The sequence below is a fragment of the Drosophila ananassae genome, chromosome 3L (assembly GCF_017639315.1).
Source record: "Drosophila ananassae strain 14024-0371.13 chromosome 3L, ASM1763931v2, whole genome shotgun sequence".
Taxonomy (NCBI): Eukaryota; Metazoa; Arthropoda; class Insecta; order Diptera; family Drosophilidae; genus Drosophila; species Drosophila ananassae.
Window position 1 is genome coordinate 13,134,614 of NC_057929.1, and position 27,146 is coordinate 13,161,759.

A 27,146-nucleotide genomic window follows, 5' to 3' on the forward strand; every position below is an offset into this window, starting at 1 on the left:
GGCCACTGTTTTGGGTTTTAGCCAGGGCCAGAGAAATGGCCAAAATGTGTTCCCAAAAACAAAATATGTTTATGAGAAGAGTTCGTGGGCTTACTACCTTTAAAAGATATTGATCTATAAAAGAAGAATTATAAATGATTTAAGAGGTCATAACATTTTAAGGACTAAAGTGGTTGTTTAATTTTTTTATATACATATATTAGTTTTTGTTGTGTACAACATAAAGATATTTAAAAATCCTCCATGCAGCCCAGAGTATTTATAAAATGCAAACACGCTTTATGGAACACTCTGGATGTGAATAAAGACGAAGCTCCCTCCAAAATGGCCGCCAACATGACCGGAACCACGCTGCACGCCATTTTGTTGGCTGCAACACGAGAACTGGGAGCATGTTTGGCCATGATTAATACGTGTTGATAAACAGTTACTTTAATTAATCGCTCAGCTGCAATCGCTTAAATTCAAATCAACTCACCTGAGGGCTATTTCGAACACGGTGTGCTAACTTAATTGGCGCGACATTTCGGTGGCTTGCATAAATATTTTTCCTTTTTTTCCAAAAATGGCAAAAGCAAATGGCCAACACCCTCAAATGCATTTATCATTGGCCATTTCCATAGTCAACAGCCAAGTTTATCTGAAATTAAAAATCGCTTTTGCTTGGAATTTATGTCAGCACTTTGCTGCCAATACCTGGACGGCTGTGGGCAGTACCCTTTTGAAGTCCTTTGTATGTCCTGTGTGTCCAATTGGCGTTGCAAATGCAAAGCCACTTGTTAGCCGCAACAAAGTTTTCCCATAATTAAAAGCCAACAAAACTTTTGGCCTTTGCTTTGATACAAAAAAAAAGTTGGACAAAATAAAAATGGCAACTCGTACATTAGCAAAATTTGTGCATGTTTCGGTCAATTTGTATAGATTTTAGCAAACCAGGCGACTCTATGGCGCTTTTGTGAGAAACTTTCACGTGTAAACATTTTTGCAAACAGTTCCTGTGACTGGTACTCCCAAAAGCAATGCAATGTTGAGACATTTCTAAATTTATTAGCTATTTAAAAATGAATAAAGTGTAAATAAAGATTACATTATAAAGATTAGGGAATTCCTTACTCCTAAATTTAATTTTTAAGAGTTTGACATGTTAATTTTATATTTTTAAATCGTTATTTGCTTCCAACGGTTGCTTTTGGATCTCTTTTTCGACTAAATGGTTGTTGACTCTGATATTATGTGCCCAACCTGACTACTAGATGGCGCCTTTATAAGTGTTGAACAACGTTTTATTACAAATGAAAGAGTGACCAAGGGAAATTGGGTTTTTAAATTTAAAAATTTAAGCGTTATTTTATTCTTCATTAGTTTATTTAACTAAGGCAATCAAATGGAACACCCACAGAATAAAATATTCTCCAGAGAGCATCATTTATATTAAAAACACATTTTTAATGTATTGTGCAAAAGTTAAAAGTACTTAATCATATTTCTACATAAACAGAATATACGTATTTTAAAAGCATACTCGCATCGTTGCTCCATAACTCTTGATCTTTTGTATAAAATATAAATATATATATATAAAATGCTTCAAAGTAACAAAAGTCAACCGAGAACGAAACAAAAATGTTAAAATTACACAATTTGTACGGATAGAGAGATGTGCTGAAAATGCTCACATCAAAAGCAGCGGCTGCATTTCACAAAAAAGTATATATATATATATGTATTTATCCTCTCGAGATAATCCAAAAATATAGAGTGTGTGTATATTATTCAATTGAGGATTTAGCAATCACATTACTGGCACTCGTTACATTGAAGCAAATTTCCTTTTTTTTGTTCTCTTTTTTTAAAGCATTTTTCACATCAAGATATTTTTAGGAGTTCTTTCTTTACGGTATCTACTTCTGGCCAAGATGCAGCTTGCCGAGCAGGGCACTGGCCTGCTGTCCAGCGCTCTCCTGGGCCTGACCGGCCGCATCCTGGATGCTCTTCTCGGCGGACTGACGCTTCTGGTCCACGTACTGGTTGGCCTCCTGCAGCTTCTGGTCCACCGCCTGGCTGGTCTGCTTCAGGGCTCCGTCGATGGCGCCCTCAGCCTGCTTCAGCTTCTGGTCGGCCACATTCTCGGCGGCCTTGACGCTCTTGTTGATGGCGTCGTTGGCCGCCTTCTTGGTCTGGTCGACAGCGTTGGCGGCCGCCCGCTGGGAGGCTTCCGCCACGTTGGCGGCCACCAGCTTGGAGTTCTGGGCCACGGCCTGCGCCTGCGCCACCGTGTTGTCCACGGCCTGTTTGGTTTGGTTGACAGCTCCGGCAGCCCGGTTCACACCCTGATCGATGGCCTGGCCAGCCTTTTGGGCCTCGGCGTTGGCCAGAGCAGCGGCTTCCTTGGCTGGGAGAATGAAAATATTATTAAGGATTCTTGGATGGATTGCAAATGAAATTACTCACCCGTGCTTGTGGCCAGTTGCTCGGCCTCGCTCTTGGTCTGCTGCACCGACTGACCCACTTTCTTGGCCTGCTCCTCGGCCAGCTTCTGGGCCTCGTTAGCCTTCTCGTTGGCCAGCTTCTCAGCCTCATCCTTCTTCTTGCTGAACAGATTGGCCGTCTTGTCGCCAAAGTTCTTCAAGGATGCTACCGAGAAATAAACGAAAAGGATTAATATTCTGGGAAGAGGAAAGCTCGAGATGGAATACTTTGATTTTGGCGACTGGGAAACATGCTGACTGGCTTACTGAAATGCAACTAAAACCTGAGCTGGCGCCAATTATAATTTATACCCTGATTGTAATCAGTTGAGGATTAGCTAATTGGATGATTCGAGATTTCAAATTCCAGACTTGCAGTTGCCGAAACATAAACAAAGCGGCTGGAGCATGAACTATTTAGATGATTGCCTACATCTCGTATATTCGGATTTAGAATCGATTAGACGACGGGAGACAAATGGCTAATTTATAATTAGAAACTGCGCAACGAACGCAAAAAACGACCCAATCGTGAGCTGCATGGCGTCAGCCTTAAAAATTAAAGCACTTTAACCAGCTCGTAGGAATATTTGTAATTTAATAGAAATTAACGAGCACGGCAAGACCCTGTGATGATGTTTTCATATTCGTTTTTTGTTTTGTTACTTTTGTTTTGTTTGAATACATTCGTTTTTCTAGCTGTCCCCTCGAATATGCATTCCCATTAAGTGACGTGTGCGTTCACTCAAATAGAAACATTGTGCCATTAAACTCGGAACCGCAACGGGTTCGGGTTAGGGAACGGGTGCGAATCGGTTAGTTGAATCGGAACGGAAACGAAAGAATTCTTTTGTCTATACACATATATGTAGTAAGTGCCAGCAAGAGCGCAGAAATATTCAAATTATTCCGAGTATGTGATGTCATAATAATGAAACTGCTAAATGAAAATGTTGCCATCTTTCTGGTTTCTCATTTAAGTTTTAACGCTTTCTGCAAAACCGATTCGGATTCCGGAATGAGTGCTTATTTTTAGTAGCAGCATGCCACTAAATGCCAAATTAAAATCTTCCATAAGATACTTTAGCGGGCTAAACATAGGTTCGATTTGGCCAATTTCATTCCGCAATTAATGATCCTCACGCCTCCATGAAGGCTGAAAATTGTGCGAAAATAATAGTTTCTGGTTTTGGGATAATTCTACGATTATATGTATGAAATAATGGCCAGGGCAGGAATGTGTGGGCACGGTTGAGGTGTTAAAAAAAATATTCACCCGGTGTTGTAGGAATTGGAAATTTCGGGTATATATTTCACATGCTAATTGCTCTAAAATGCTTTTGTGTGGCATTGAACTTGCAGAAATAGAGAACTGGAATTTGCAGAACTAAATTGTGCTTTCTACGTTGCTAAATATATTTTTGTAAATACTATTAATCATGCATTGAAATTAAAATCGTCTATAGATTGAGGCCTCTTGAGCAGCAAAAAAATTAGTATTCCCCGCTTATATCGAGGGAACTTATTTAGAAAAGATACAGACATCGCGTGGAATTCCTAAAGCAATCACAGCCGTTTTGCGTAATACGACGCATTTTGTTCTTAGCTCTATTCTTTTTTTTTATGATTCTCCCCGAGACTGTGGCAGTTTGTGGTCAATATTAAAAACCGGCTAGAAGCATGGCCAGAAGGTAACACAATAAGCCCAGAACCGAAGGCACAGCCTCACAGATTTGTAGGTTGCGGCCCGATGTCGTATGGGGCAGATAATGCGCAGAAGCTTCGAATAAGTTGCTGGAAAACCTGTAGCTTCGGTACAAACGAACTCGGTGGAGAACATACACAACCGTACTCACAGATTGAATATCTATGAGTAACTCAAGTTCCACACCAGTTCTGGATGCCTGAACAGAACAACAATCGCAGCTAAGACCTTTTTAAATCGATGCTGTTGCTGTTGTTGTTGATGATGTCATGTGAGATACAAAATGCCCGAACAAGATACAGCTCGCGTGCACACACACTCTCAGATACACAGATACAGATACTAGTGCGGTAGCGCGTGGCAAGAGGCAAGTAGTGGTATGGAATTCGCACGCCAAATCAATTGTTTTGGCCCAGGGCGTCATCGGCGGCCCCAAAAGACCAAGTGTCCAAGGTCAGCACATAGCGGCTGGCAACAGACCAGTCATCCAACGGAGTCTAGGAGTCGTGTCCTGGCACAGGAGCAATTGCCCGATGGCTGATGTCATGGCCCCGCCAGGTAAATCAATAATTCCGCAACAACAAATATATTCCCGGCGCCAAGGGCAGGTCAGACATCAAGTCTTTTTTTTGGTGGGGTTACGAAACTACTAATGGCTATGAAATCACCGGATTGGATCAGTGTCTCGTGTACTGCTTTTATAGTACATTATAGTATGAATACCAATTGGAATAAGCAATTCATTTTACAGACATTTTTATGTCAAAAGTTCTGCTCCAAAGGCCTTCAAAAACCTTGGCCGAACTTCTATTATAATTTACAATTTAATAAGTAGACCGGCGCGGGCACTATAGGGTTAAAACCACTTGTAATTCCCATCCCGCTGTTACTATTTTCCGGCCTGGTTCCTCAAGTGTAGCTAATGAAATATTCAATTTAATTGAATGACCCTAAACCTGACCCACAGACGAGTGACCAAATTAGCCCGCGACATTGGCGACGCATACCAGAGGCTTGAACTTGTAATTGAATTACTCTTGGGAGGGGCATTAGGGATGGATGCCCCAACAGCCACACATTAAAGAAAACCTTAATTGATTCTCCACATTGATTGCGAAGGATATAAGTACAGGAGACGGCTGGCCACTTTGGGCCATCATACAGTGCACCGGCGATATGAAGCACCTACTGACTGCACTCGTGGCCATGATGAGTGTCCTGCCGCGGGATCATCTCGTGGCCGCGATCCATGGATGTCCGCGTCGCTACCTCAGGAGGATCAATGGCAAATGCTACTACTTCTCCGTAAAAAAGGTGGGAAAATGTTTGAAAATATAAAGCCTAAACTTTAGAGATAATATGACTCCCGTAACACCCCAAGATGAACTGGTTCGGTGCTTTGAACAACTGCCTACGCAAAGGACTAACCCTGGCCGACTTGGCCAATCCTCGGGACTTTGAAGGAGCCGTGGGTTTCCTCAGCTCCATGGGCAACACCGAGGACTTCTGGTTTGGAGGGAATGATCTGTACCACGAGGGACGTTTCCAGTACATAAGCAATGGCAGACTGGTGAGGTACTATAGCAACTACAGCAATATGTTGCCTGTGGAGCACTCGGAGTGCGATGACTGCATGGAGGTGCGCATTCGCTCCAACATCAACATGGTGGCGGCGGACAACTGCCAGGAGCGTCAGTATTTCATCTGCTCAGAGCGGTACTGCCAGGAGGGCGAAGAAGGCAAGAAGCCCCGACACCACAGTCACGAGCATCTGCATCATTTCCATCACGACATTGGGGAGAGTGGCGATGGAGAAGTCGAGGAGGAACGCGATGCCCACAAACAACTTCCGATTGCCAGTGCATCGAGTGAGCAAGATCATCAGGACTCGGAGGCAGCTGCCGGTGCAGCAGATGTCGAAGATAACGACCATGCAAGCAATGAAACCGTAGCCACCAATGGCACAGATACTACTGGAAGTTCTGCTCCTGGAGATGGACCCTCAACCACTTTGGCACCGGGAGCCATAGCAGCGCCGGATGCATCTGCAGCTCCGGCAGTTAGTGGTGCCCCGGCGGCTGGTGAAGAAATCTCTACCGCAACTACTCCATCTACAGCTGCACCTCCCCCAGCAGCTTAAAATATAGAATTCTGTAATCCTTTTCGATTAAAAAATAAACAACTATGAAGAAAATACGAGCGGTTTCATGTTTATATATATAAAATAAAGGGATTTTAGAATATAATTTATTTGCATCATTTTCAAAATACTAGTATTGGTGGCTAAGTAAAGACTAAAGTGGAAATGGAATATTGAATACAAATTTCCAAGAAAATCAGAAACTGCACAGTTTCAAAAACTGTTCGGGAAATTTTTGAAGAAAATAAAACCAAAGAATTAATGTGTGTTCGATTTAATGGGGATTTGATTGGGAACACAATATATTTCTGAGTAAAAAGATTCAATAAAGAACTGAGAAATAATTAAATCCAGAACTTTTCTTGAAAACAGTACCAGCATCTTTGAAGTACTGATATTCACTGAACAATTACAAAACCCTGATGGTTTTTCTCACAATTAATCAATTCGATGAACTTCAAGTCACGGAAAAGAACAAATTGGTCAACCTCATTGCGATAATGGCAATGTCACGACCCCAAGAGGGTATATATAGAACAGGAGGAGCCGGCACGGCAGGTGTACAATTTGGTTGGACAGGTTGTCCAGTTGTTCTGGCAGCCATGAGGATAATACCACTTCTAGTCCTGATCTTGATGGTCCTCGATCCCGATCAGGTGCTGGCCAGGCGCAAAAAGGGCGGCAAAGACGGGAAAGATGAGAAGGATAAGAACAAAGGTCCTTGCGGCAAGGCCTACCTTAGGGAACTAAATGGCAAGTGCTACTACATAAGCACCAAAAAGGTGGGACACCATAGCACCACATAGATTTCAATAATATCAAGGAAAGTCATTTTTCAGATCAACTGGTTTGGAGCGCAAAACAACTGCCTGCGAAAGGAGCTCAATCTGGCGGATCTCTCCACCCCTGATGATTTCAAAGCTGTGGTCCAGTACCTGAGGGGCTTTCTGGGTGTCGATGATTACTGGTTTGGGGGTAATGACCTCCAGATCGAGGGTCGCTTCACCTACATAAGCTCTGGACGGTTGGTTCGCTATTACGGCGATCTGGGCCTGGTAGAGCCAACATATCGATCCAACCTGGACGATTGCCTGCAAGTAAGAATCCGGGATAACCGCACCGTTGTCCTGGACGACAATTGCGGGGAGAAGAAGTACTTCGTGTGCGAGAAATCGGATCAGAAATGCGTCTATCCCAGTGCCGATGCCGAGGAGGGCGATGGCCAGCACCACAGCCACGAGCACTTGCATCACTTCCACCACGACGCCGGCAAGGGCGAGAAGCAGAAGGAGCACGGGACCCAGCACGAGAATGTGGAAAGCGACTCACGACCACTTGACAATTCGAATTCAACGGAAATTGGCGAGTCGCAGGAGAACGAGCCGGGGGCGGCGACGGAGGTTCCTGGTGAGGGTGAGGCCACGGAGCCAGACGGCGAAGCGGCTGGTTCGGCAGCAACGAATTCGACAGCAACGGATGACGCAGGCTCCACGACATCATCGGGAGCAACCGGAGCAACCGGAGCAGCGGGAGCAGCCGGAGCGGCACCAGATGTCACAGGGCCAGCTGCACAAGCGCCTCCTGTAACTGCAGCATCAGCTCCAACCGAACCTACATCACCACCCCCTTAAAAATCTAACAAGTCGATAAATATTCATGTAGAATGAGTGCTTTTCATTAAAATAAAACATGCAAAATGGGAGCAGGCCTTTTATTAATAAAAAATTATGATTTAACTTCACCCAAGTCTAGGATGAGAGAAAAAATTCTCATACAACAATAGGATGAGAGAGAATAATATAGAGATGTCGTTTTTTTTCAAAAATTTCCAAGAATGCTTCCCAAAATAGTGGCAACCAAGATTTAAAATTAGATCAAAGAGAAAATAAGACAATGTTTTCTTTGAAATAAAATTAATACAACAGATCCATTGTTTGGACTATGATATTTTCTACGTTGTGACCAAAATTCGTATAATTTCCTATTATTTAAAAATAGAACCGATCCCACCCTAATGGAAAAACATAATCAAAGTCTAAGAACAAAAAATTCAGCTACTAAAAAAAGTATAACGAAATCGGTGTGGAATTTCTAGAGCTATCATCTTATTTTTTAGCAAAAAATCTCATTTAAAGATTACTTACATTTCGATGCATCTGTTTGGCATTGATAGGGAACAGATAATATTAATAAGTATGTATAGAATTTACATATTAATCTTTATAATAGAAATCCAAGAAACATTCCTATCTAACATGCGCCAATACCCTCAAGTGGAAATCTTTTGCCAATAAATTATGATTAATTTCTTGCACCCACTTGAGGATAACTTAAGTGTTCCATTTATTTTCAAGGAAACATAAAGCATAAATGAATACTAAATATATAGAGATATATTCCATATTCCCAGATATGCCAAGAATATAGTGTGTTTTTTGTGTGTATCTAGCCAGCTATAATTATATATATGTATGCGTATCCACGTTTTGGGTGTGGGTCGTGCCCGCAGACAGCAACTTTTAGTCCATTTGAAGCTACATATAACTGCGCCATAATTGGCTTACGTATCCACATCGTTGTCATCATCATCATCATCATCAGCTAAGCCAGAGCCAAAGCCCCAGTAGCAGAGGGCAATTAAAATTTTTGTATTATAGCTAACCATATCGGATCGAACACGCCCACTACTGCTACCCACATCCACGCCCTAGTCCCCTAGGGGAACCTGGACAACTCCTCGCAGCTCCTGGCTCTGACTCTGACCATGATGATGTAATGGGTTTCACTCCCATCCTTATGCATGTCATTGATTCTCACTCACTGCATATATCTGCACACACATACGTCTTACTCAAAAGAAATCCAATGATTTCTAATTCTAAAACTTTCACAGCTTTTGCCTTTACCTGTGAGCGAGCTGAACATTTTGTGGCTGTTTTAATTTCTTTTTAACTCTTTTAAAGCCGAATATTCGTTTGATCGAATTGGAATTCGAATACGCTGAGATTTTTGTTGGTCAACGGGTTTTGAACTTATTTTGTTTGGCCGAAGCGCGTTTATTTTTACGTCCGACTGCTTCGAGAGCACAAAAACGTATAAGTCGAAGCGAAAGTAGCTGCTAGTGAGACGTGAACTCACACAGAACTACGAGGGACAATCGGGGACAAGCCAGAAAAGCTAAGAGTTCATGTTTAAAAAAAAAAGCTAATAAATGGGAATGGGTGTACCATTTTTTAAAGAAAAAAAATAAAAACAATAAAGTTTCCATTTCCACCTTAAAATATTTGAAATTCATTTCCGCAGATAACTTTAAGCAATCCCAAAAGAAGCTCTTTAGAAATAAAATTCTTGAATAAACGGTGTGGAGGAACGGCAGTGCTACCAGACGATGGAACCAGGAAAATGGTTTGGAACTCGGATAATTCATTACAATTAAACTTCCAAACTTTGCCTTTAAATTAAAATATAAAAACATTATATTATGCAAGTATTTAATAGTATATTTATGCCTATTTAATTCAAGATTTTTTTTTTTTAAATTAGAGGTTTAACTTATAGTCGAAAGGAGCCGAAATTAAAATAAAATATAGTCCAAATCCCTGGCGCAATTTAAGTCTCTTCCAATTTTAGTTCTGCTTTAATAGAATTAAATATTAATTTGTATCGGAAATTTACATCTCATTTATAAGTAAACTCTTCACAATGGAGGTTGAGCCGCAGCGGAGTACTTTCTACATTTCCTTACTATTATTTTTTCTGACTTGGCCAGTTGAAACACTCGAACCCACCGGAATATGCGTCTATGTCAGCAAATACAGAGTAAGTTTTAAAGCCAATATATGAAACAACTAAGTAAAATATACATAAATATATTTTCTAGTTGAACTGGTTCGAAGCCCTTTTCACCTGTCAAAAAAAGGGCATGTGCCTGGCTGATATAGACACGGGCTTTACTGTTCTAGCCTTAACGTCACATTTGCACGGAGACGATCGGACTGATATCTGGTTTGGATTAACTGCATTCGAGAGGAACAATTATAGATACATCTCCAACAACAAACTCGTGGACTATACACCCAAAGACTCTGTACTCGTAAACAACGGAAGTTGTGCCTTTTTGAAGCCCGTAGATCCATTGTACACCTTTGCTTCAGGAGATTGCACCGTTCGTAAGCGATTTGTCTGCACCCAAACGGATATGTGCAATGGAGCTCGTATGAGGAAACCCAAAGCATCCTGTACCGTTCCCGACTACGCCAAAGAAATTTTGTCTCTCTAAATACATATAAATTATTTTTAGCGTTTGTAATAATTTTTGCATGCTTGATTTTTCTGGATTCCAATAAAAATATACTATTTGGCAGATTGCCGCTTCGCTTCTGATTTCAGAAAAGAGACCTGCGACCGACACTTGGTTTTGAAAGCCTGTACCAATCGCCCTCCAGGAGAAATGGCAATAGACGCATGGACCTCAAAAATAAATAAAATGGAATTATTTAATTTATATTTTTAAACCCAGCCTACCTCCAGATATGCTAGCTCCTTCTCATAGAACAAAGACTGCTCCAGCAGGCCCAGCATTAAGTGAAACTTTTCTGTGGTCATGAGGTAAGTCATTTCACCAATATTTTGCTTGTACCATTTAGCATAGTTGTCTAAATTGCTCTGGATGTCCATGGTTGTTGCTGAAGCAGCTCTGGCAGTGAGCAACAAATGCAGAAATGACTTCAAGCAACCTGTGTTTGCGGTGTGCAACACCCGACCTTTAAGATACTCTAAAATAGTACCAATTAGTTAATATGGTGTGGAGGTGATGGATAGTATACCAACTTTTAATATAGGCTTGGGTTTCCGATTTGGCAATACTAGCTATGGATTGCACCAAAATAAGGTAAAACTTCCAATCCACGAAGTTCTCCTGGTTGGAATACTTAAAGATGAATTGCAGAGCATCTTGTTGGTGGCTGGCAAAGAGCTGTAGATAACAATATCAGATTTTTTCTTTTGATGTTTGATATTCTAAAAATAACCTTTTCTGAGAGATGCTTTACAAACGTAAGTTCATCTACGCCTTCATTTATCCAGGCACTGAAATTGGCGAATGCTTCGTTTATTTCCTCAACTTGATGCAATTGCAGTACGGTATTTAAATGCATATTTATGCAAACAGCCAGGGCATCGTCTGAATTAAAACCATATTTAGATTATGAATGAAAGCATTGATGGCATACACATGCCTGGCAAGGATTTTGGCAAGAAGTCCACATATGCCAATTCGCTTATTTTGGGATTGCTTACTAAGCCGGCGTACAGGTGACCCAAGGCGCTTTCCAGGATTGCAGTCAATTTTAATCTACAAGTAGCATCTATCAAAAGAACAAACCTTAAAAGGGAGCATAGTTTTTAATAAAAGAGAAACCAACTATAAGCCGCGGTCATAAAGAGGTCCTCCAGAAGGTCGAACTCAGATTCCAGAAAGATGACCAAGTCCACTAACAGTTGGTCCGAATGTTCCCTTCTGTAGGATCATACATTGAATTAAAAAGTAAATGAATCCACAGAATTCCAACCTTAGGATATACTCTGAGGCCGTGAGTATTTGAAGATTCTGGAGTTGCAGGAGAACCCGGTAACTTCCAACGTTTGTAGGCATCTGGCTGAAGTACCTAGAGAGTAGGAACTATAACGCAATAAACTATTAAGAAAAGCAAGCAATGAATGAGCCACAAATCCACCTTTTCCTGGGCATTTAAGATTTTGAGTAGCTCCTCAAACTGGAAGTCGAAGGTCGCACTCTGCTGTTGAATTCCACATTGCTTCTCTAAAATCTGTAAATACTCCATTGAATACTTTATTCCTAGATATACTTAAAGTGACTTACCCTACAAACAAACGCATAGCTAGTGCTTATATTTGTAAACTTTATGCACCCAGGAAAATCATTCATTTTTAACGCGGCTTGTTTTGATTAGTTTGTTTTGATAATTAATTTTTGAAAAGTGTTGCCACTCTATCAAAAGTTATCGATTTCTAGTGAGCCCGATATATGGCGCCCAAAAATTATTTGAAATTGTTAAATATTATCTTTAAAAATAAAATCGTCTAGCTATAATATTTATTAGATATATTTAACTAATCCTAGTGACTGATTAACAGCTATATGGTTACAAATATTAGGTAATGTGAAGCTTATGAAGCTGATATATACTATCTATTTCACGCAATAGTCCTTGCGCTGCTGTCGTATAACTGCATTTAGTTTTAGGCACTGCTGCCTCAAAGCATCATTGTCGCCCTTTAGGATCTCAATGGTCTCCTCCTGACGCTGTATGGTCTGGTGTACCCGCTTCTGCAGCTCATCCATTTCCTGCTTGTGCCGATCACTCAAAACGGCCAGTTCATTTTGGATGTCTGAATTGAGATTCTCACGTAGCTTGTCCCGCTCGTGGATGATGTCCCCGCACATCTTCTTGCTGTGACTGAGCTCCAACTGCAGCTGCTTCACCTCCGCCTGGCTGTTCCTGACTTGGGCATCCGCCTCCGCCAGCTTACCACGAGTCTCGGCGTATTTTTCCCGTAGAGACTTTTCCACGCTCTCGGCCAAGGCCAGATCCTTTTCGTACTTCTCCTTAAGGCGTCTGTGAGAGAGGGTTATAGTTTAAGATTCATTTTTCTAACACCAATACTTACGCCATTTTCTGATCATGCTCTTCTCCATGCTGGAGGGCATCCGCCTCCATGCGAACCACCAGCTCATCCAACTGGCGATCCCGTTCGGCTCGATAGTGCTGCCGAATGGCGTTCTCCTTTTCCGCCTGAGCCAACTTGGTCTTGTTCTCGTGCTCTGACTTCCACAGTTCAAAGTCAGCCAGATACTGCTGTTCAATAGTATTGATACGATTCTGGTACTTCTCCTCCTGCTTGGCCATCCGCTCCTGCATCTCGAACTTGGCTTGCTCCAACTCTTGCTCCTGTTCGCGCAGGACCTCTTGCCGGCGCGCCTGGTGGTCCGCATCCTTTTGACGGAGTTCCGCCTGAAGACGCTCCCTCTCCGCCGTAAATTCCTCGGTTAGTTTCTGCCGCTGCTCGGCCTGAGTTCGCTGCTCCTCCTCCAGTTGCCTCTCGAAACGTTCCCGGATCGCGGTTCGCTCTTTTTCGATGATAGCTTCTCGATCCTGGGCGCAGCTCTCGCGGATGCTAGTCTCAATCTGCTCGTGCTTTGCTCGGGCTTCCTCGAGGGCATCGAGCAACTGCATCTGGTGAGTGCGTTTCAGTTCAGTCACCTCACGCTGGTGGTCACAGTTCATCTTATTGATCTCCGCCTCCAGGCCTTTTACCGTGAGCTCCTTAATCTTTTTTGTGTTCTCGCGCACCCAACGCTCTCGTCGAATCTTCTCACCCGCCATAGTGGTTTCCTTCGTCCTAGTCACCTCGGTCTCCAGGCGGTGCTCCCAGGCCTGGTTTTGACTCTCCAGTCGCCGGGTGAGAGCTGCCACTTTCTCGCAAAGCGAGCCCTTGTCCTTGAGTAACTGTTCAATGAATCCCTGATGTCGGGTGACCACCTCCTCGTAGTGCTTCTTCTGGTCGCGAATCTTGGCAGCATTGTTGGTCTTCTCGGCCCTCAAACTCTTCTGCTTTTCCCCCCGTAGCTGAATCACATGCTCCTTAGAGAGATGAATGGCATTGGACAACTCATTAGCCCGGAGACTTAAAGCAATGACACGTCTAGCCAGTTGATGGTTGGGAAGCATGAGGAGCTCTGATAGCCTGGAAAGATATTGATTAGATTCATAGTTCCTTAGAGTTGGTGGCTAAGATTGCTTACTTGGGCACCTCGTCAGTGACGTCTGGTTCCACCACAAACTCCACCTCGGACCGATTGCTGTCCGGAATGGAGCGACGTGTTTCCATAAGAGTCTTATCGCAGCTGCTCTCCACATTGTTCAGATAGGCCAGAATGTCTCTAAAATTAAAGTTTATTGATTGCTTGTTTTAAAGCTAGTAATTAATGGGCTTCAACTCGTTCCTTACTTGTATTTATCTCCAGTTTCAGGAACGGCTGTCTCACTCAAAGTCACTGTATCGGCAGTTTCGCATCGAGAGTCCAACTTCAAATTAAGCTCACTTGGAAGACGCTCGGAAAAGTTATCTAAACATGCATAAGATATAATCTTTACAATGTTCTTATCCATAAGATTTTTCATAAACTCACCCATTTTCTTGTCCTCCTCGATTTCCTTGATTACCGAGACTATCTCGTCGTAGGTAGAACCTCTGGAATCCTCGTTGGACTTAAGGGAGATCTGGGAAGCACTATCATTGTCCTGGGCCTCGTCCAAGTCCTCCAATCCCTGCTTGTGCTTCTGTTCGTACTGCTTTTGATCCTGCATACTCATCCAGCTGTCCACCTTATCTAGATTGTACTCCGATAGCTTTCGCTCCTCCCGCAGACTGCCCACACTGATGGCTTTCTTTAGTTTTCCTGGAGCAGCACTGGCTGGGTTATTGCTTACCACAGTCTTGCTAAGTTTGGCGGATTTCCCGTTTCTGCTGATTGGGTCTGCACTGGCGGGCTTTACGTTTTCCTTTTTCTTGCCCACAAATGGCGGCGTAGATGCCACCTTGAGGTAGTTGTTTATAACAGAATCGGAACTGCTGGCTGCAAAGGCCCTGCGATCCTCATGCACTGCTGGCAGGAAGTTGTTTTCGGCCCCGAAGTTACGGGGATTGGATGTGGCTCTGTACGTTGAAGTATTGTTAATAGACCCAGTGCTGGAAGCTAGGTTCTTGGTCTCCGACAGGTTATTCTGTTTCTCCTTCGGGGGAGAGACGTACTTGTCCAAATAGTTCGGAAGTAACTCAATATTATTCAAAGGTTCAGGAGCGAGCTGATTTTTAACCAATTGGACGACACCCACTGCCTGCTTGTACTCTCTGATGACATTCAGTTCCGGCGTGGGTGCCTTTAGAGGGTGAACTGTAGGGGGAGCTGGCAGTGCTGGTACTGAGATTTCCGTCACCTGGGTGACCTCCACGAAGCGACAACTGGGCGCATCGCAGGCGCACTTCACCTCGGAGGCAGCCGAAGCCTCGTTGGTACTCGTGGTCGACGAAGACCGCGTACTGCAAGTGCAGTTCTCCGACGGGCACTTGGGATACTCGTACGTCTGGGCCAGAACTTCACCCTCGGCGGCAGCTGAACCAAAATGTACGGTTTTCTTTTGGCCAGTCGTATCCGAAGACTCTACTTTACTTATAAAACTGGGAAGCATTAGAGGTCCTGGTGCTGAGATACTGGGACGCTGGGATTCCTGCTTGTCATTGTCGCAGTCACTGGAATCCACGTCGGCGTGCATGTTCGGCTTGCTGAAGGACACTCTTCCAGGAAGATCGGGCTTGGCAGTGCGCTGGGAGAGGGCTCCATTGCTGAGACCCTGCAGAGGATAGGATCCGTACGACTTACCCTTGTCAGTGCCGCCCGGCATTGTGACCAGGAACCGCTCCAGTTGCTGCTCCCGCTCCCCCTCCTCGCTGCTGTCAGGGGTGCGTTTGTGAAGCGAGTAATCCGACTCTGAGGAGTTGCAGGTGCTCCGGCACAGCCAACTGCGCTTGATGGGCTCCTCCAGCAAGGACTTGAGCAGATCGTTCGAGGAAACCTGCCTCTGTGGATGGGGGTATTGAAGAATCCTATGATTCTGATGGTAAGTCAAACTCTCACCTTGCCGCTAAGCCTGAGCTCCTTTTCGCTAAAGTAGTTGCTCAACCGACGACCAATTTTCGGATCCGCCGACTGGGGACGCGCCAGGAAAGGTGAGGAGCGACTGCGTTGCTGCAGGAAAGGTGAGGAGCGACTGCGCTGATGGAGGTAGTTGGCCGAACGGGGCCGGAAATGGGGACACGGATTGTGGAGGGTCGTTAGAGAACGACTGGTGTACTTGGACTTCGTTTTCTGTCGTGTGGCGAGGTTTATCTGCAAGCCGAAGACAGTGGGGTACAGGGATAATCCGAATCCTCCCATGGGAACCAATACACCTACCTGAGAACCCTTAAGACATAAATCCATAATAGCTCGCAATTAGACACTCATCTACCAATATTTTTACTTGAATGCCCTGCCATGGCCAACTGATTTTCGACCCGGACTGAAACCAACGCCGTTTGAATCGGTTGTGCCAGACGGTTTGTTTTGGACGAGTCGCCACCTTTGCCACCACCACAGGCACCTGGCCGAAATATCGATTAAACGCACGGCCCAGGGGTCAGGCACAGGACAGTTGTGGGTAATGTTGGTCAGCACTGCCACCCCAAAACACTGACTGCCCTACGTTGACATGGTTACTGGCCACGGCACCTGACCCACCCTCGATCACCGGGACAGGTGTCGACTATTCCTCACGATTCACCACCAAAGATAGATTTTTACTTTCAGGATATTTAATATTTTTAGAAAATGTTTAATATTTTCAATTTCCATTACAATAGTTTACATTTTGAACCAAGATTAATTTCTATTCTCTATACCTTTTCAGGGACTTTTTTTCCGCGATGGTGGAGGCGGTGGTGGTGGAGGTGGAATTCCTGAAGGAGATTTGGCGGCCATTTTAGGTGATGATTTCCATGAATTAGTTGGCGGCGCTGGTATAAATATTGAAGTTGATCGTTGTGGATTTATTCCATATGAGAATTGTCTAGGATAAGGTTTGTCGTATAATAGAAGATTACGTAACGAAAATTGTGGAGGTGGTGGAGGTGGTGGAGGTGGTGGTTTTGGAGCCGGTATAACAGAATGCTTTGGTTGAGAAAGAGCAGTTTCAGATGGATGACTCCGTCCGTAGGTCTCACTGATCAAGCCTTTCAATTTCGAAGTATAATTGTTGATTTGTTCAATGATTTCCAACATTTCACGGAGGTTCAATTGATTGTCTTGTTTTGGAAGTTTCTGCATTTCCACAGGATTTTTTTTAAGGACCTCAGTATTTGTTTTAAGTTCCGATATCTCAGTTTTAAATGGTGTTTTAAATTCCTGTGACTCATTTTTTCTCGCAGTCTTAGCTGTGCCTTTTATTCTCTCAACTTCTTCCATTAGAATCGTATCTGGAACTAATGGGTATATCGCAGATCCAAAAACCTCCATAAATTTTTTTCTTATGAATATTTTTTCCACAGTATCCTTTGTTTTTAAAGGTTCGATCAAGAACTCATTAAACTCCTTTTCGGCCAGTTCCTCGAGCTCCGTTTTTTTAATTGTTTGAATAACTCCCTCTGTTTTGGGCGCATGATTTTTTTGACTGGTTTCTTTGTTTTTCGCCGAAGTTTTTTCAAGTCCAGGACTAGGTGGTTGAATCCTAGCATCGTTCACATCCATATTCTGTTCCATTAGGTCTTTGATCCGTTGTTGAATTTTTTGAAAATTCGCTTCTCTTTCAGACACTTTTAACAGATTTTTAATTTAAATTGGTGCCAGACGTTTATTAGTTTAGAGCTCAAAAGCTACTGAGCTAGAAGCTTAAAATATACTAATTAATAAGTACTTGAAGTTGATTATTTACTACTACAATATTGTATTATATTTTATAAAATAAACATTCATTGCATAAATCATTCTGTGATAAAAGCCTGGATGAATCAGACATATTGTTTTCAAAATTGATATTAAATATTACTCTCCTTCGTTCTCTTGTTGTTCAATAAACTTAACCCGAAAAAGATTCCTGACACATTCCTAGCTCCCCTCCGTTTTGAGTCACTATTTCCTATTTTGTTATTATTTTATTAGTTATGTCCAACATAAAGACTCTTCCAATCAATCACTGACTATCTCACATAGACAAACCAGCCGAATCAAAGCAATTAATCATGGAAGGTAACTGATTGCGACTGAAGCATATTGAAGCGAAGGTCATACGACCATACACCCAAAGGTAAACATCGGCAAACACTTTCGGTTTTCATTCATCAGAACTACTCCCTCCGTGAGCCCGAGGTCTTAAAATTGTTTTGAATTTTTCGATAGCCAGGCCGAGGAATCGTCTGAAGCTTTGCCAGCTTTCTAAGGTGACTAATTGTTAACTTATTTAAAACCTATGGCCTGAAATCGCAATGAGGCCCCGTAATACCCCATAAATCAAAGTTTAATATTTACATTTATCAGCGCCCTCTTACCCTCAACAACAACTGTTCTAATTTTTAAACAACACCTACCCCATCAAGACAAACAATAATAATGTTATCTTTGAGGTACAAGTTATAGTACTTCAATTGAAAGTAAATAAAATCATATAGTATCGAACTGTTACGACATGTACACCTCCAGTCCAAAGTCACATTTTTTGTAATAATAATAATTTATTTAAATAAAGCAAAGTGTTTCTATTGCAATATAAACGTAGTTTGGTTTCGCAAGTCCCCCGGAGGACTTGGCCTCAACAGCTAGATATCTATACAGATATCTAAATGGATCCATATAGATATAGACCATGCAATAGACCTATATAAGGGAATTGGTTCATCACTCTCGACACGACACTGACTGATGCGCGAAGCATAAAATTAAATTTGGCAACATTTCTCGTAACTTCAACTTAGCAGCTAACACAAAATACAATACAATAGTTGATGGTTTCATTGTTTATCCATTGTTGTTTAACAAAACAAATTGCACTACTCCTCCTGGCTAGGACCTCGGCTAATCCACCTATTCCGCTCGCAAGACAGGCGTCACCTGGACCTCGTTCTGGTCGTCGCTCTTGATGTCGAACTTCAGCTTGGTCAGCTCCTTCAGCTCTCCATCGGCTCCGGCCTCGGCAGGAGCATCACTAACCACTTTCACGGTGTCGGGATAGTTGTTCTCGCCGCCGCCCAGCTCCTGGGAGAAGCTGACCACAGTTTTGGGCTCGTAGTTCACTCCCAAAGCCCCGCTTGGGTCGGGGGCGGGTATGCTGGGACCGTCGTTGGTTTGGCCATTGGTGTGGGAAATGGTAATGGCCTCCTCCACCTTTTTCTCTCCATTTTCGGTGGGCGCTGACTCCTCCTTCTGACCATTCTGGGTGGGGGCTGCTTCCTCCTCCTTTTGACCGTTCTGGGTGGGAGCTGCTTCCTCCTTTTGACCATTGGTGGTGGGAACGGCCTCCTCCGTCTGGCCATTGGTAGTAGGTTCCTCCGTTGGAGTCGACACACCATTTTGCACGGGCTCCACTACCTCAACCTGGGCATCGACTGGAACCGGGGTAGATGTGGGTGTGGCAGGAACCACCTCCTCCACGGGCTCAGCCTCTGGCTTATCATCCTCCTCGCCGGCCACCGCCTTGTTGACCTCCTCAATGGCCTTGGCCACCTCCTCGGGGGCCACTTCGGAGTGTCCATTAGTGGCTACCACCTCGCTGTGACCGTTGCTGACCACCGGCTCTGGTTCGGGCTCGGTAATCAGGGCTGAGGTAACAGCAGCTGCCACTGGAACAGGCTGTGGCTCCTCCTGCTCCTTCTCCTCCTGCACCTGCTCGGTGACTGGAGCTGGGATCTCGAGGGCGGGCACTATGGCGGGACTGGCCATGGTCTCCACAAAGGACGTACGGTTGGGGGAGTCCGGTGAGATCATGACGTGCGTGAAGTAGCCGCTGCGCCGGTTTTCAAAGTCCAGAACGTTCTCCTTGGCCAAACGCTCCTGGATGCGTCGCTGGCGTCTGATGAACTCCGGAACGTTCTCGTCCTCGCCCTCGGCGGGTGGAGGAGAGGCGGCCAACTTGGGGCGGCGCAGCACGACCTTGGCAGCCTCGTTTTCAGCCTCAGAGGTGCCATTGCCGTTGGCGAGGCCATTGGAGGGCTTGAATACGCCATTGAACTTGGTGCCCACGATAAACTTGTTGGTGTTTGCGGTGGTCACGTTGTTGTTGGCACTCCTGTAGGCATTGTAGTTGTTGTTGGAGCTCGGCTGTGGACTAACGTTTCCATTTCCGTTCTCCTCCTTCCGGGAGATGGTGAAGTTGGGCTTGCCGTGGTTAAGCAGCAGCTTAGTGGCCGGCGAGGGGCTCTTGTCCGGCAGGGGCGAGGGCAGTCCGCTGCGGATCTGTATGGTCGGCTTGTTGTTGATTGTCTCGGCCATGTTTGTAAGTCTCTGCCTTTGAATCTTCAGTCGCGATCGTGGCTTTTACTTTCCGTTTCCGTCGTCTTCTCTAACGGTCAGTCTCTGGAATAGAAGAAAGGCCGCCAGAAATTAATTAAATATTCAGCATTCGGCATTTAAATTGCCAAAAATTAATTCACTAGTTTTCGATCATGCTAATTTGCGGTGAAAAGACTTCTCTAGATCAATATGTGTATGCAAAATTGCTCACTAATTGCAATAATTTCTTTGATTGGTCGAACCAAACAAAATACCGCTATAAATTAGGAAAATTTCTTATCGAAATACCCCTTTAGCCGCTGGGTTAAGTTTCTACTTGACGTCAAGTTTCAGGCAATCTTCGAGATTAGGCCACAATGAGTCACACAGTATTTGCAAAAAATTTCACTTCAAGTGTTTCTTATAGATATTCGTATAAATATATTTGTTTACTGATGAATAATGAATCAGGGAATTGTTAAATAATCTTTGGGGGATTCCTGAGAATATATAATCTTCATTTATAATAAGGTTTCCGCTTGGTTTCTAGAATTGATTAAAGTAAAAAATATTCTATAGTAATTTCTTTTTAATCAGGTAATATTTTTCCCCATTTTCTCAAAAATTTGATAAAATCAACTCTTGCGAAAATTTATTCAAGTTTAGATTATCAAGTTCCCAAAAAACCTCTTGAATATTTTGGGGTTTCCTCAAAACCTAATCAGGATTAAAGGGAAATAAAACTCTTAGAGGTTTCCGTAGTACGATTTCAACAAAAATCTAATCTAGAACGAGGCTTGATTTTTGCTTTATAGTTTGAAATATAGTTTAAAATAGTTGTTCTACTCTACACTATGCACTTGTTCAAACCAAAAACACCCGTTCCACATGGCGTATGCGTAATTACGTAAGTTCGGTGGCAATGCCAGTGGGAATGGGAATGCCAGGGTCAGCTACTGGCTATTGTCGGGGCCCCAAAAAGCAAATATCGGCTGATTGCTGATAGAGGTAAACTTGCTTAAATATCAATTAGATCGATGGCACACGCGGGTTTGTCCAAGTGAAATGGTCCGAGGGCTAGAATGGAAAAGCACATGCTCAGGCTAATTGTCCGGCGTTCCGAATCCAAATCGATCATACCCATGTGACACGATATCGGACTGACCAACGCACGTATTCGATCGGAACTGATATGAATACGATACGAAAACTTTTCATTTTCCGTTCCGTCTTCCGCCCCCAAAGGGGGGCAAATTTAATTAAAAGCTGCAATTTATAGACCTCAATGCACTCATAAATTCTAGACGCGTTCAATTGAACCCCAACGGGGAGAGGTCAGCACTCGGTATTGCCTTTCCATTACTCAGTCAAGTTTTGATTGGTTTATTCGAAACCCAAGCCAAGCTCAAATCAAGTGATTAAAACACTGAAACTTTTCAAGATTTACGATTTTACGGCTAAGCTTCTAAGAGCTTGTCAAAATTGATAAATTAGAGAAACTATTAAAGCTGGAATTTAATTACTTTCGGCTTAAAATTCAATTGTAAACTTACTGCCTAGTTTCATAATATTTAGTTATATGTAACTAACGACTGTGTGACATAATTTGTCAGCATTTTCAGAGAGTGCCTCTGCTGCAGACTACTGTAATATTTTCCCTTAATCTGGCTAAAGCCCTTGACAAACAATTAAACAATGCAGGGAACTGATAAAATCGTAAGGAAAGCGATTTTATAGCCAAGTCTTGGATTATTTTTTTTCAGGTTTTGAACTCTGCCGCGGGTCTTAGCTGGCGAATGTTTACGTTTTTATGAGCGGTTCGGGCAAGGCGGTGTTAATTACGGTCAGCTTTGGCCACAGTTCGAACTTGGCTTTAATGCCAAATAACAATATTATTACTTCGCCTCTGCTATTTGCTATTTGTATAATATTTTCCCACTTGGTTAGCCGGCAATCGTCCGAATTGGCCTTGAAATACTCAAGTGAAGTGCACTGTTGGCTATTTTTGTTACCAATTTGCATAAGGTGAGCGAGAAATAGTGAGACTTGTTATGTATCGGTGTGAATAAAATTATCTGTTCTGAGTTGTGGCACAAAAAACTACTATTTAATATCTTTTGTGTTGACAAGAAAGCGAAAGCTTTATGTTTCAGAAAATATAAAATTCCTTTCGAGGGGATTGGCAACTTTCTTGTCTTTCACCCAAATTCTTCAGATCTTTGGAGTCAGGGTGTGAATGGAGGAGACGCATAAAGAGCTTGGCTTTAGAAATTCGATTTGGCCATCTCCCCGAGCCAACCAAACAAAGTATTGCGTGTATGCGGTGCGTCTATCACTCGGGAGATCAAATTAGTTTCTCAGCCCCTTTCCTGAACCTTTATTTATATATTTTATTGTTGTTTTGGCTTCAACTCCAGCTGGAGCTGGAGGGCATTGTGGTTAGTGTATATATAAATGTATCCAAGTACTCCAAACTCGGTCAGCTATGTGAGTGTGAACTGGTAACTGGAGTACAACAATTGCAATCTGTTTACATCTCTGGTTGAGACCTGGTCTGGGAATTTCAGGGGCATACTGCTGGCTCATAAATATTGCCAGAAAGGGTGACAGTTTCAGTGGCATCGGTGGCCGGCGGTGGTAATCTTATCAAAGTCATTGCCAAAATCAGACTGATAAGCCGGGCCAGCATAATCCGAGCAGATAAGGTGTTGCAATGAGAGGAGCTATTACCCAATCATGTGATTAACGGTCCCAGCAGGCCCCAGCAAGTAAAAAGAAAGTGAAATCGACTGGCATTAAAAAAAAGGCAAGAAATAAAACCAAAGAGAGTTCAAGGTACGACGATCCATCGTCGGATTCAGCGAGAGTGTTTTGCTGCCTGGGTGCATAATTAGTTGTAAATATTTTTTATAGGGTTTTATATTTTTTTTTTGACGCTTTGTGGCAATTTATGTGGGGATTTATTACGGTTATGTGTGCCCTAGCTCGTCACTATTTCATTTTTTTGCATAATGTGAAAGCTTAAACGATTTCGTTTAAGGAATTTTTGCATTAAATAGAACGTGTTTCAGATACACGACAATTCGCCATAGTCTAGCAATTTAACGGCCACAAAATGTCAAAGTCACGAACACAATAAGCGTAAGCGGCTTTTTTTCTTTTATTTATTAATTTATTTTTTTCGCCAGCGACCAACACGGCGTATGAGCAATCTTAAGGCGCTCAGACAATATTTACACGTTTGCAAGTATTTTTTTTTCGAAAAAATATTATTTCTCACTTTTGGCACACACACACTAACACTTAAAGAGTAGAAGATATAGACGCACCTAAAATTGGGAAGCTAACTGTTATTTTCGTGTCGTCCGCTGCGTTACCGTAAAACGCCGAAACGTAACTGAAAACTGAAAACCCAAACCGAACCTGAGCAACTGGCACGGCAATGGCAATATGCCTGGGAGCTTGGAGCTTGGAGCCCGTCGTCGTTTTTTTAGTTATCGCTCTGCTCGTGCGCAATATATGGCTGGCAAAATAAATACCGAATACAAAATATAATGTTGTTGGTGGGCTCTTAATAGCCAAACAGAAAATGCCCTAGAGGCGCCCTGCGCGTGAAAGGTGCGCTCTGCGCTCTATAACTTAGCGCGACACCAACAAAATAAATAACAAATAAATACACAAATGTGTACATTACTTAATTGCTTGCAAATTATGCATCATCTGGGTATCCCAGAGTGTCCAACTTAACGGCCAACTTCCGACAGCCACAGTTTTTGGGCTAAAACGTTGGCCTAAAATGTTTGCCCAAATATTTCTGGTTTACACGCTAGAGAGTCACATGATCTGAAACAAATCATGAATATGGAGGATCCGATTATCTGATTCTGAAGCGTATTTGGTTGCACTGCAGCCCCCTTGAGAGTAGATGGGAAGAAAACCTGTCGCACCTGTTGACTCACTCCCTACTCTTTGGGTCAGCACTACGGGGACAGTTGGCTCCAGAGAGGCACGTACTGACTTCCACCTGAGTGGTTATTCAATGACTCAAAGATTAGTCGCGGTATTGCTTTATGATCAGCACAATTATTATTTATTTATAGATCAGCAATTAAAGTGTCCTAACTTGTTTGCTGAGGGATTTTTTATTTTTTGAGTGGCTGGTACGAATTGCTAACATTAAGCAATAAACAAATATTAGTCGAATGCTTGCAACTTTTTAAAAAGGTTCTGCACTCACTCTTTATCTTCAAAAAAAAAAAGGTTTAAAAAGAGAACTTCTTGAAAGAATTCCACTTCTTGAGGTGGTAGATTTGAAGTTTTAAGGGCTACTAGTTTTGGAGTACCTCTAATGACACATTGCTCCAAAAATAACTAAAAAAAATCACTAAAACTATACTTATCGGTTCCTCAAAAGAGACCTCTTGATAAAAACATAAAAGATAATAATGTCACCATAAATTTATATGGAAATTTGCTTAATTTGTTTAAGTTTTCTAAGATAACCGCCATCTAAGGAACTTTTTTGCATTCTTTGTGGATAAAGGGACACGCCTAGCAAATATAATTTTCATAAACCATTTTCGTAAACATGTTTCCGTGATTCCTATTTTACTATCAGGTATAAACCCTCGAATTCCACATATCGACAGACGAAACCATATCGGCTTGATAACTTTTGCCAACACCAAAATTTTATGATTTTGTGTTCGCGGTCGTGTTGGGCGTTTTTTTATTTCGGTTTTTTTGGTGTTGTTATTTGATTATTTCGCTGATAGCGAGAGCAAAGTGTATTTGCTATTTACACGATTCTGTGGGTGCCCTAATGCCCGGGGCTTCCGCGCAAAGCTTCCAGCCAATCCCCCGGATGGCCGTGAAAAGTGAGGCGGAGGTGGGAGGATTTGGGCTGGAGTGGAATGGAGTGGGAAAAGCCGTTTGACTCTGCGCCTGTGCCTAGGCCTGTTTCCTATGCTTATGCCTGGCGGGGAGTGGCCTGGCCAGGCCTGGCCCCAAAAACCAAAAGCAATGCCCCATATACATGCTGGCCATCATAAAAGCCGGGAAAACTGGTAAGACTGCACAGGAAAAAAGTCAAGAAAATGGGTCAACTATTCGATAATCTTTAAAGGTGTTTTGAATAATAAATTAGATTAGATGGTGTTTAGTTTTAAGTCCTAACTTAAGAGCACATTGGAAAAGAAACTTTTCCAAAAGAACTCCTAACTGAAATATAATTTTCAATCAATAACCAAACCAATTTACTAACAAATTTTGAACGAAAATTAACCAAGATCCAACACCGTTAGAGTTCTGTTTTTTCTCTATAAGGCGACCTGTTTTTTTATTCTTGGCTCGCTGGGGAGCACTTTGGTGCGGAGGAAGCCAGTTTTGGCCAGTGGTTGGAGAGGCCACCAATCGATGTGCTAATTACTGGGACTCTAGACTCTAGAATGCCTCAGTTCCAGATCTCTACCAATCCAGATGGTTTTCGATGTTTGCACATCATTACAATTACCGGCTGGCCGAGTGTGTTTTATTTTAATGATCTATTTGCGAGCGCGGTTGAATAACACGTTAATTGGACGTGCACTTGACGACGTCCCGGAGATAGAGACGGAGACGGTACGGGTACGGGTACGGCTATGAGTACGGAATCGGTGGCGGAATCTCAACCTTGACAAAGAAAATTTCCAATTAACGGCGCTTGCCAATTTGCCTACACTGCCCGAAAGGGGAAAGAAGTAAGAGAAGATGGCAAAAAAGTGGCACACGCAGATCGTTATTTGAAATTTATTAATATTCGTTAGGCCGACAATTATGGCATAATGGCGGTAGTTAAGAAATTGGGACATTCCGATGAAAGAACTGAAATTCTGGCGAATGCCTACTTGACTGCGTGATCGAGCTTATCGCAAATGGCAAATAAAACAAAATGAATGGAAATGAAAAAAAAAACAGAAAAGAAAACACATTGATTGGCTTGATTATGCACAATAAATAAGAGCCGATGACTTGGGTGTTCACTTTTGTCAGCTTTCCATTCGTTTATGGTAAATTGCTGGGCGCTGCTGTTGCTGCTGCCAATTAAATTAGAAATTGTCGTCCAGCCAAAAAAGTTTGCCGCTTTGCCCGCCAAACTGCATTTGCATAAAAAATTAAATCTTGGACACACAAAACGAAACATACAAATTATTATTGTTGTTGTGTTGCTGGTGCTGCTACTATATGGTTGTTATTGTTATTCGCAAACGCACGCGGTGTAAAAACTTTCGAATTTGAATCCGCTGGCTTTGGATCGTATCCGTGGGCTAGCTCTTCACAGGCGCGTAACGTGTTTTCAACTGAGCCCGAAGATCGCGGCTCAGCACGTTGGCCGCCGAAGCAACAACCACAAATCCAGCAGCAACATCATCACCCGCAGCAACAATGCCAGCTTTAATGAATGAAAGCGCAATTTTTTCAGCTGTCTTTGTGCATGTGACAGCCAAACAATGTGCAGTTTTTGTGCGACGGTGGCCACAATGCCTGTCCTTTCAGCTCGCACAAAAGATGAGCCAAACAAAAGCAAAGATCAGTCCAAACAAAAATAAAACATGTTTGAATTTTGAATGGCGCCATTGACGGTTATCGATAACGAATGGAGGTTTTACAGCACTGAATCTCTTTTGAACATTATATTATTATTCACATTTATTTGAATGGATTGACTAGATAAATGTAATAATTCTTAAAGTATAA

The 27,146-nt window shown here is 42.8% G+C and overlaps 7 protein-coding genes across 10 annotated transcripts; 3 read left to right on the forward strand and 4 right to left on the reverse strand.

Annotated features, from left to right (window-relative positions):
- Positions 1-1,708: 1,708 nt before the first annotated feature.
- On the reverse strand, positions 1,709-9,411 carry LOC6494344 (late embryogenesis abundant protein ECP63). 2 transcript variants are annotated; one of them, XM_014907276.3, is made up of 3 exons: positions 9,220-9,411; positions 2,452-2,634; positions 1,709-2,392 (listed from the first exon to the last, which is right to left on the reverse strand). In XM_014907276.3, exons 1-3 carry the CDS (start codon positions 9,236-9,238, stop codon positions 1,902-1,904), a joined length of 693 nt encoding a protein of 230 aa, XP_014762762.1. In that variant the 5' UTR covers positions 9,239-9,411; the 3' UTR covers positions 1,709-1,901. The 2 variants fall into 2 exon arrangements, with proteins under 2 accessions (XP_014762762.1, XP_001960495.1); XM_001960459.4 differs by lacking the exon at positions 9,220-9,411 and adding an exon at positions 2,697-2,838.
- Positions 3,013-6,367, forward strand: LOC6496229. Its single transcript, XM_001960460.4, has 2 exons — positions 3,013-5,487; positions 5,555-6,367. Exons 1-2 carry the CDS (start codon positions 5,350-5,352, stop codon positions 6,311-6,313), a joined length of 897 nt encoding a protein of 298 aa, XP_001960496.1. The 5' UTR covers positions 3,013-5,349; the 3' UTR covers positions 6,314-6,367.
- Positions 6,842-8,015, forward strand: LOC6496230. Its single transcript, XM_001960461.4, has 2 exons — positions 6,842-7,095; positions 7,153-8,015. Exons 1-2 carry the CDS (start codon positions 6,916-6,918, stop codon positions 7,942-7,944), a joined length of 972 nt encoding a protein of 323 aa, XP_001960497.3. The 5' UTR covers positions 6,842-6,915; the 3' UTR covers positions 7,945-8,015.
- Positions 9,412-9,983: 572 nt separating the features above from the next.
- Positions 9,984-10,676, forward strand: LOC6502579. Its single transcript, XM_032451058.2, has 2 exons — positions 9,984-10,132; positions 10,194-10,676. The coding sequence occupies exons 1-2, from the start codon at positions 10,016-10,018 to the stop codon at positions 10,590-10,592; spliced, it is 516 nt and encodes a 171-aa protein (XP_032306949.1). The 5' UTR covers positions 9,984-10,015; the 3' UTR covers positions 10,593-10,676.
- LOC6494342 lies at positions 10,594-12,319 on the reverse strand. Its single transcript, XM_001960464.4, has 9 exons — positions 12,195-12,319; positions 12,049-12,141; positions 11,884-11,993; positions 11,737-11,831; positions 11,551-11,679; positions 11,344-11,495; positions 11,144-11,288; positions 10,838-11,088; positions 10,594-10,783 (listed from the first exon to the last, which is right to left on the reverse strand). Exons 1-9 carry the CDS (start codon positions 12,258-12,260, stop codon positions 10,667-10,669), a joined length of 1,158 nt encoding a protein of 385 aa, XP_001960500.1. The 5' UTR covers positions 12,261-12,319; the 3' UTR covers positions 10,594-10,666.
- Positions 12,320-12,422: 103 nt separating this feature from the next.
- On the reverse strand, positions 12,423-16,511 carry LOC6494341 (centrosomal protein of 131 kDa). The gene is made up of 7 exons (XM_001960465.4): positions 16,350-16,511; positions 16,032-16,283; positions 14,526-15,975; positions 14,345-14,462; positions 14,139-14,276; positions 13,004-14,080; positions 12,423-12,951 (listed from the first exon to the last, which is right to left on the reverse strand). The coding sequence occupies exons 1-7, from the start codon at positions 16,374-16,376 to the stop codon at positions 12,525-12,527; spliced, it is 3,489 nt and encodes a 1,162-aa protein (XP_001960501.2). The 5' UTR covers positions 16,377-16,511; the 3' UTR covers positions 12,423-12,524.
- Positions 16,512-18,925: 2,414 nt separating this feature from the next.
- Positions 18,926-26,760, reverse strand: LOC6494340 (cell surface glycoprotein 1). 3 transcript variants are annotated; one of them, XM_014907271.3, is made up of 2 exons: positions 26,595-26,760; positions 18,926-20,495 (listed from the first exon to the last, which is right to left on the reverse strand). In XM_014907271.3, exon 2 carries the CDS (start codon positions 20,409-20,411, stop codon positions 19,008-19,010), a length of 1,404 nt encoding a protein of 467 aa, XP_014762757.1. In that variant the 5' UTR covers positions 20,412-20,495; positions 26,595-26,760; the 3' UTR covers positions 18,926-19,007. The 3 variants fall into 3 exon arrangements, with proteins under 3 accessions (XP_014762757.1, XP_014762759.1, XP_014762761.1); XM_014907273.3 differs by lacking the exon at positions 26,595-26,760 and adding an exon at positions 23,741-23,872; XM_014907275.3 differs by lacking the exon at positions 26,595-26,760 and adding an exon at positions 22,311-22,527.
- Positions 26,761-27,146: the final 386 nt, after the last annotated feature.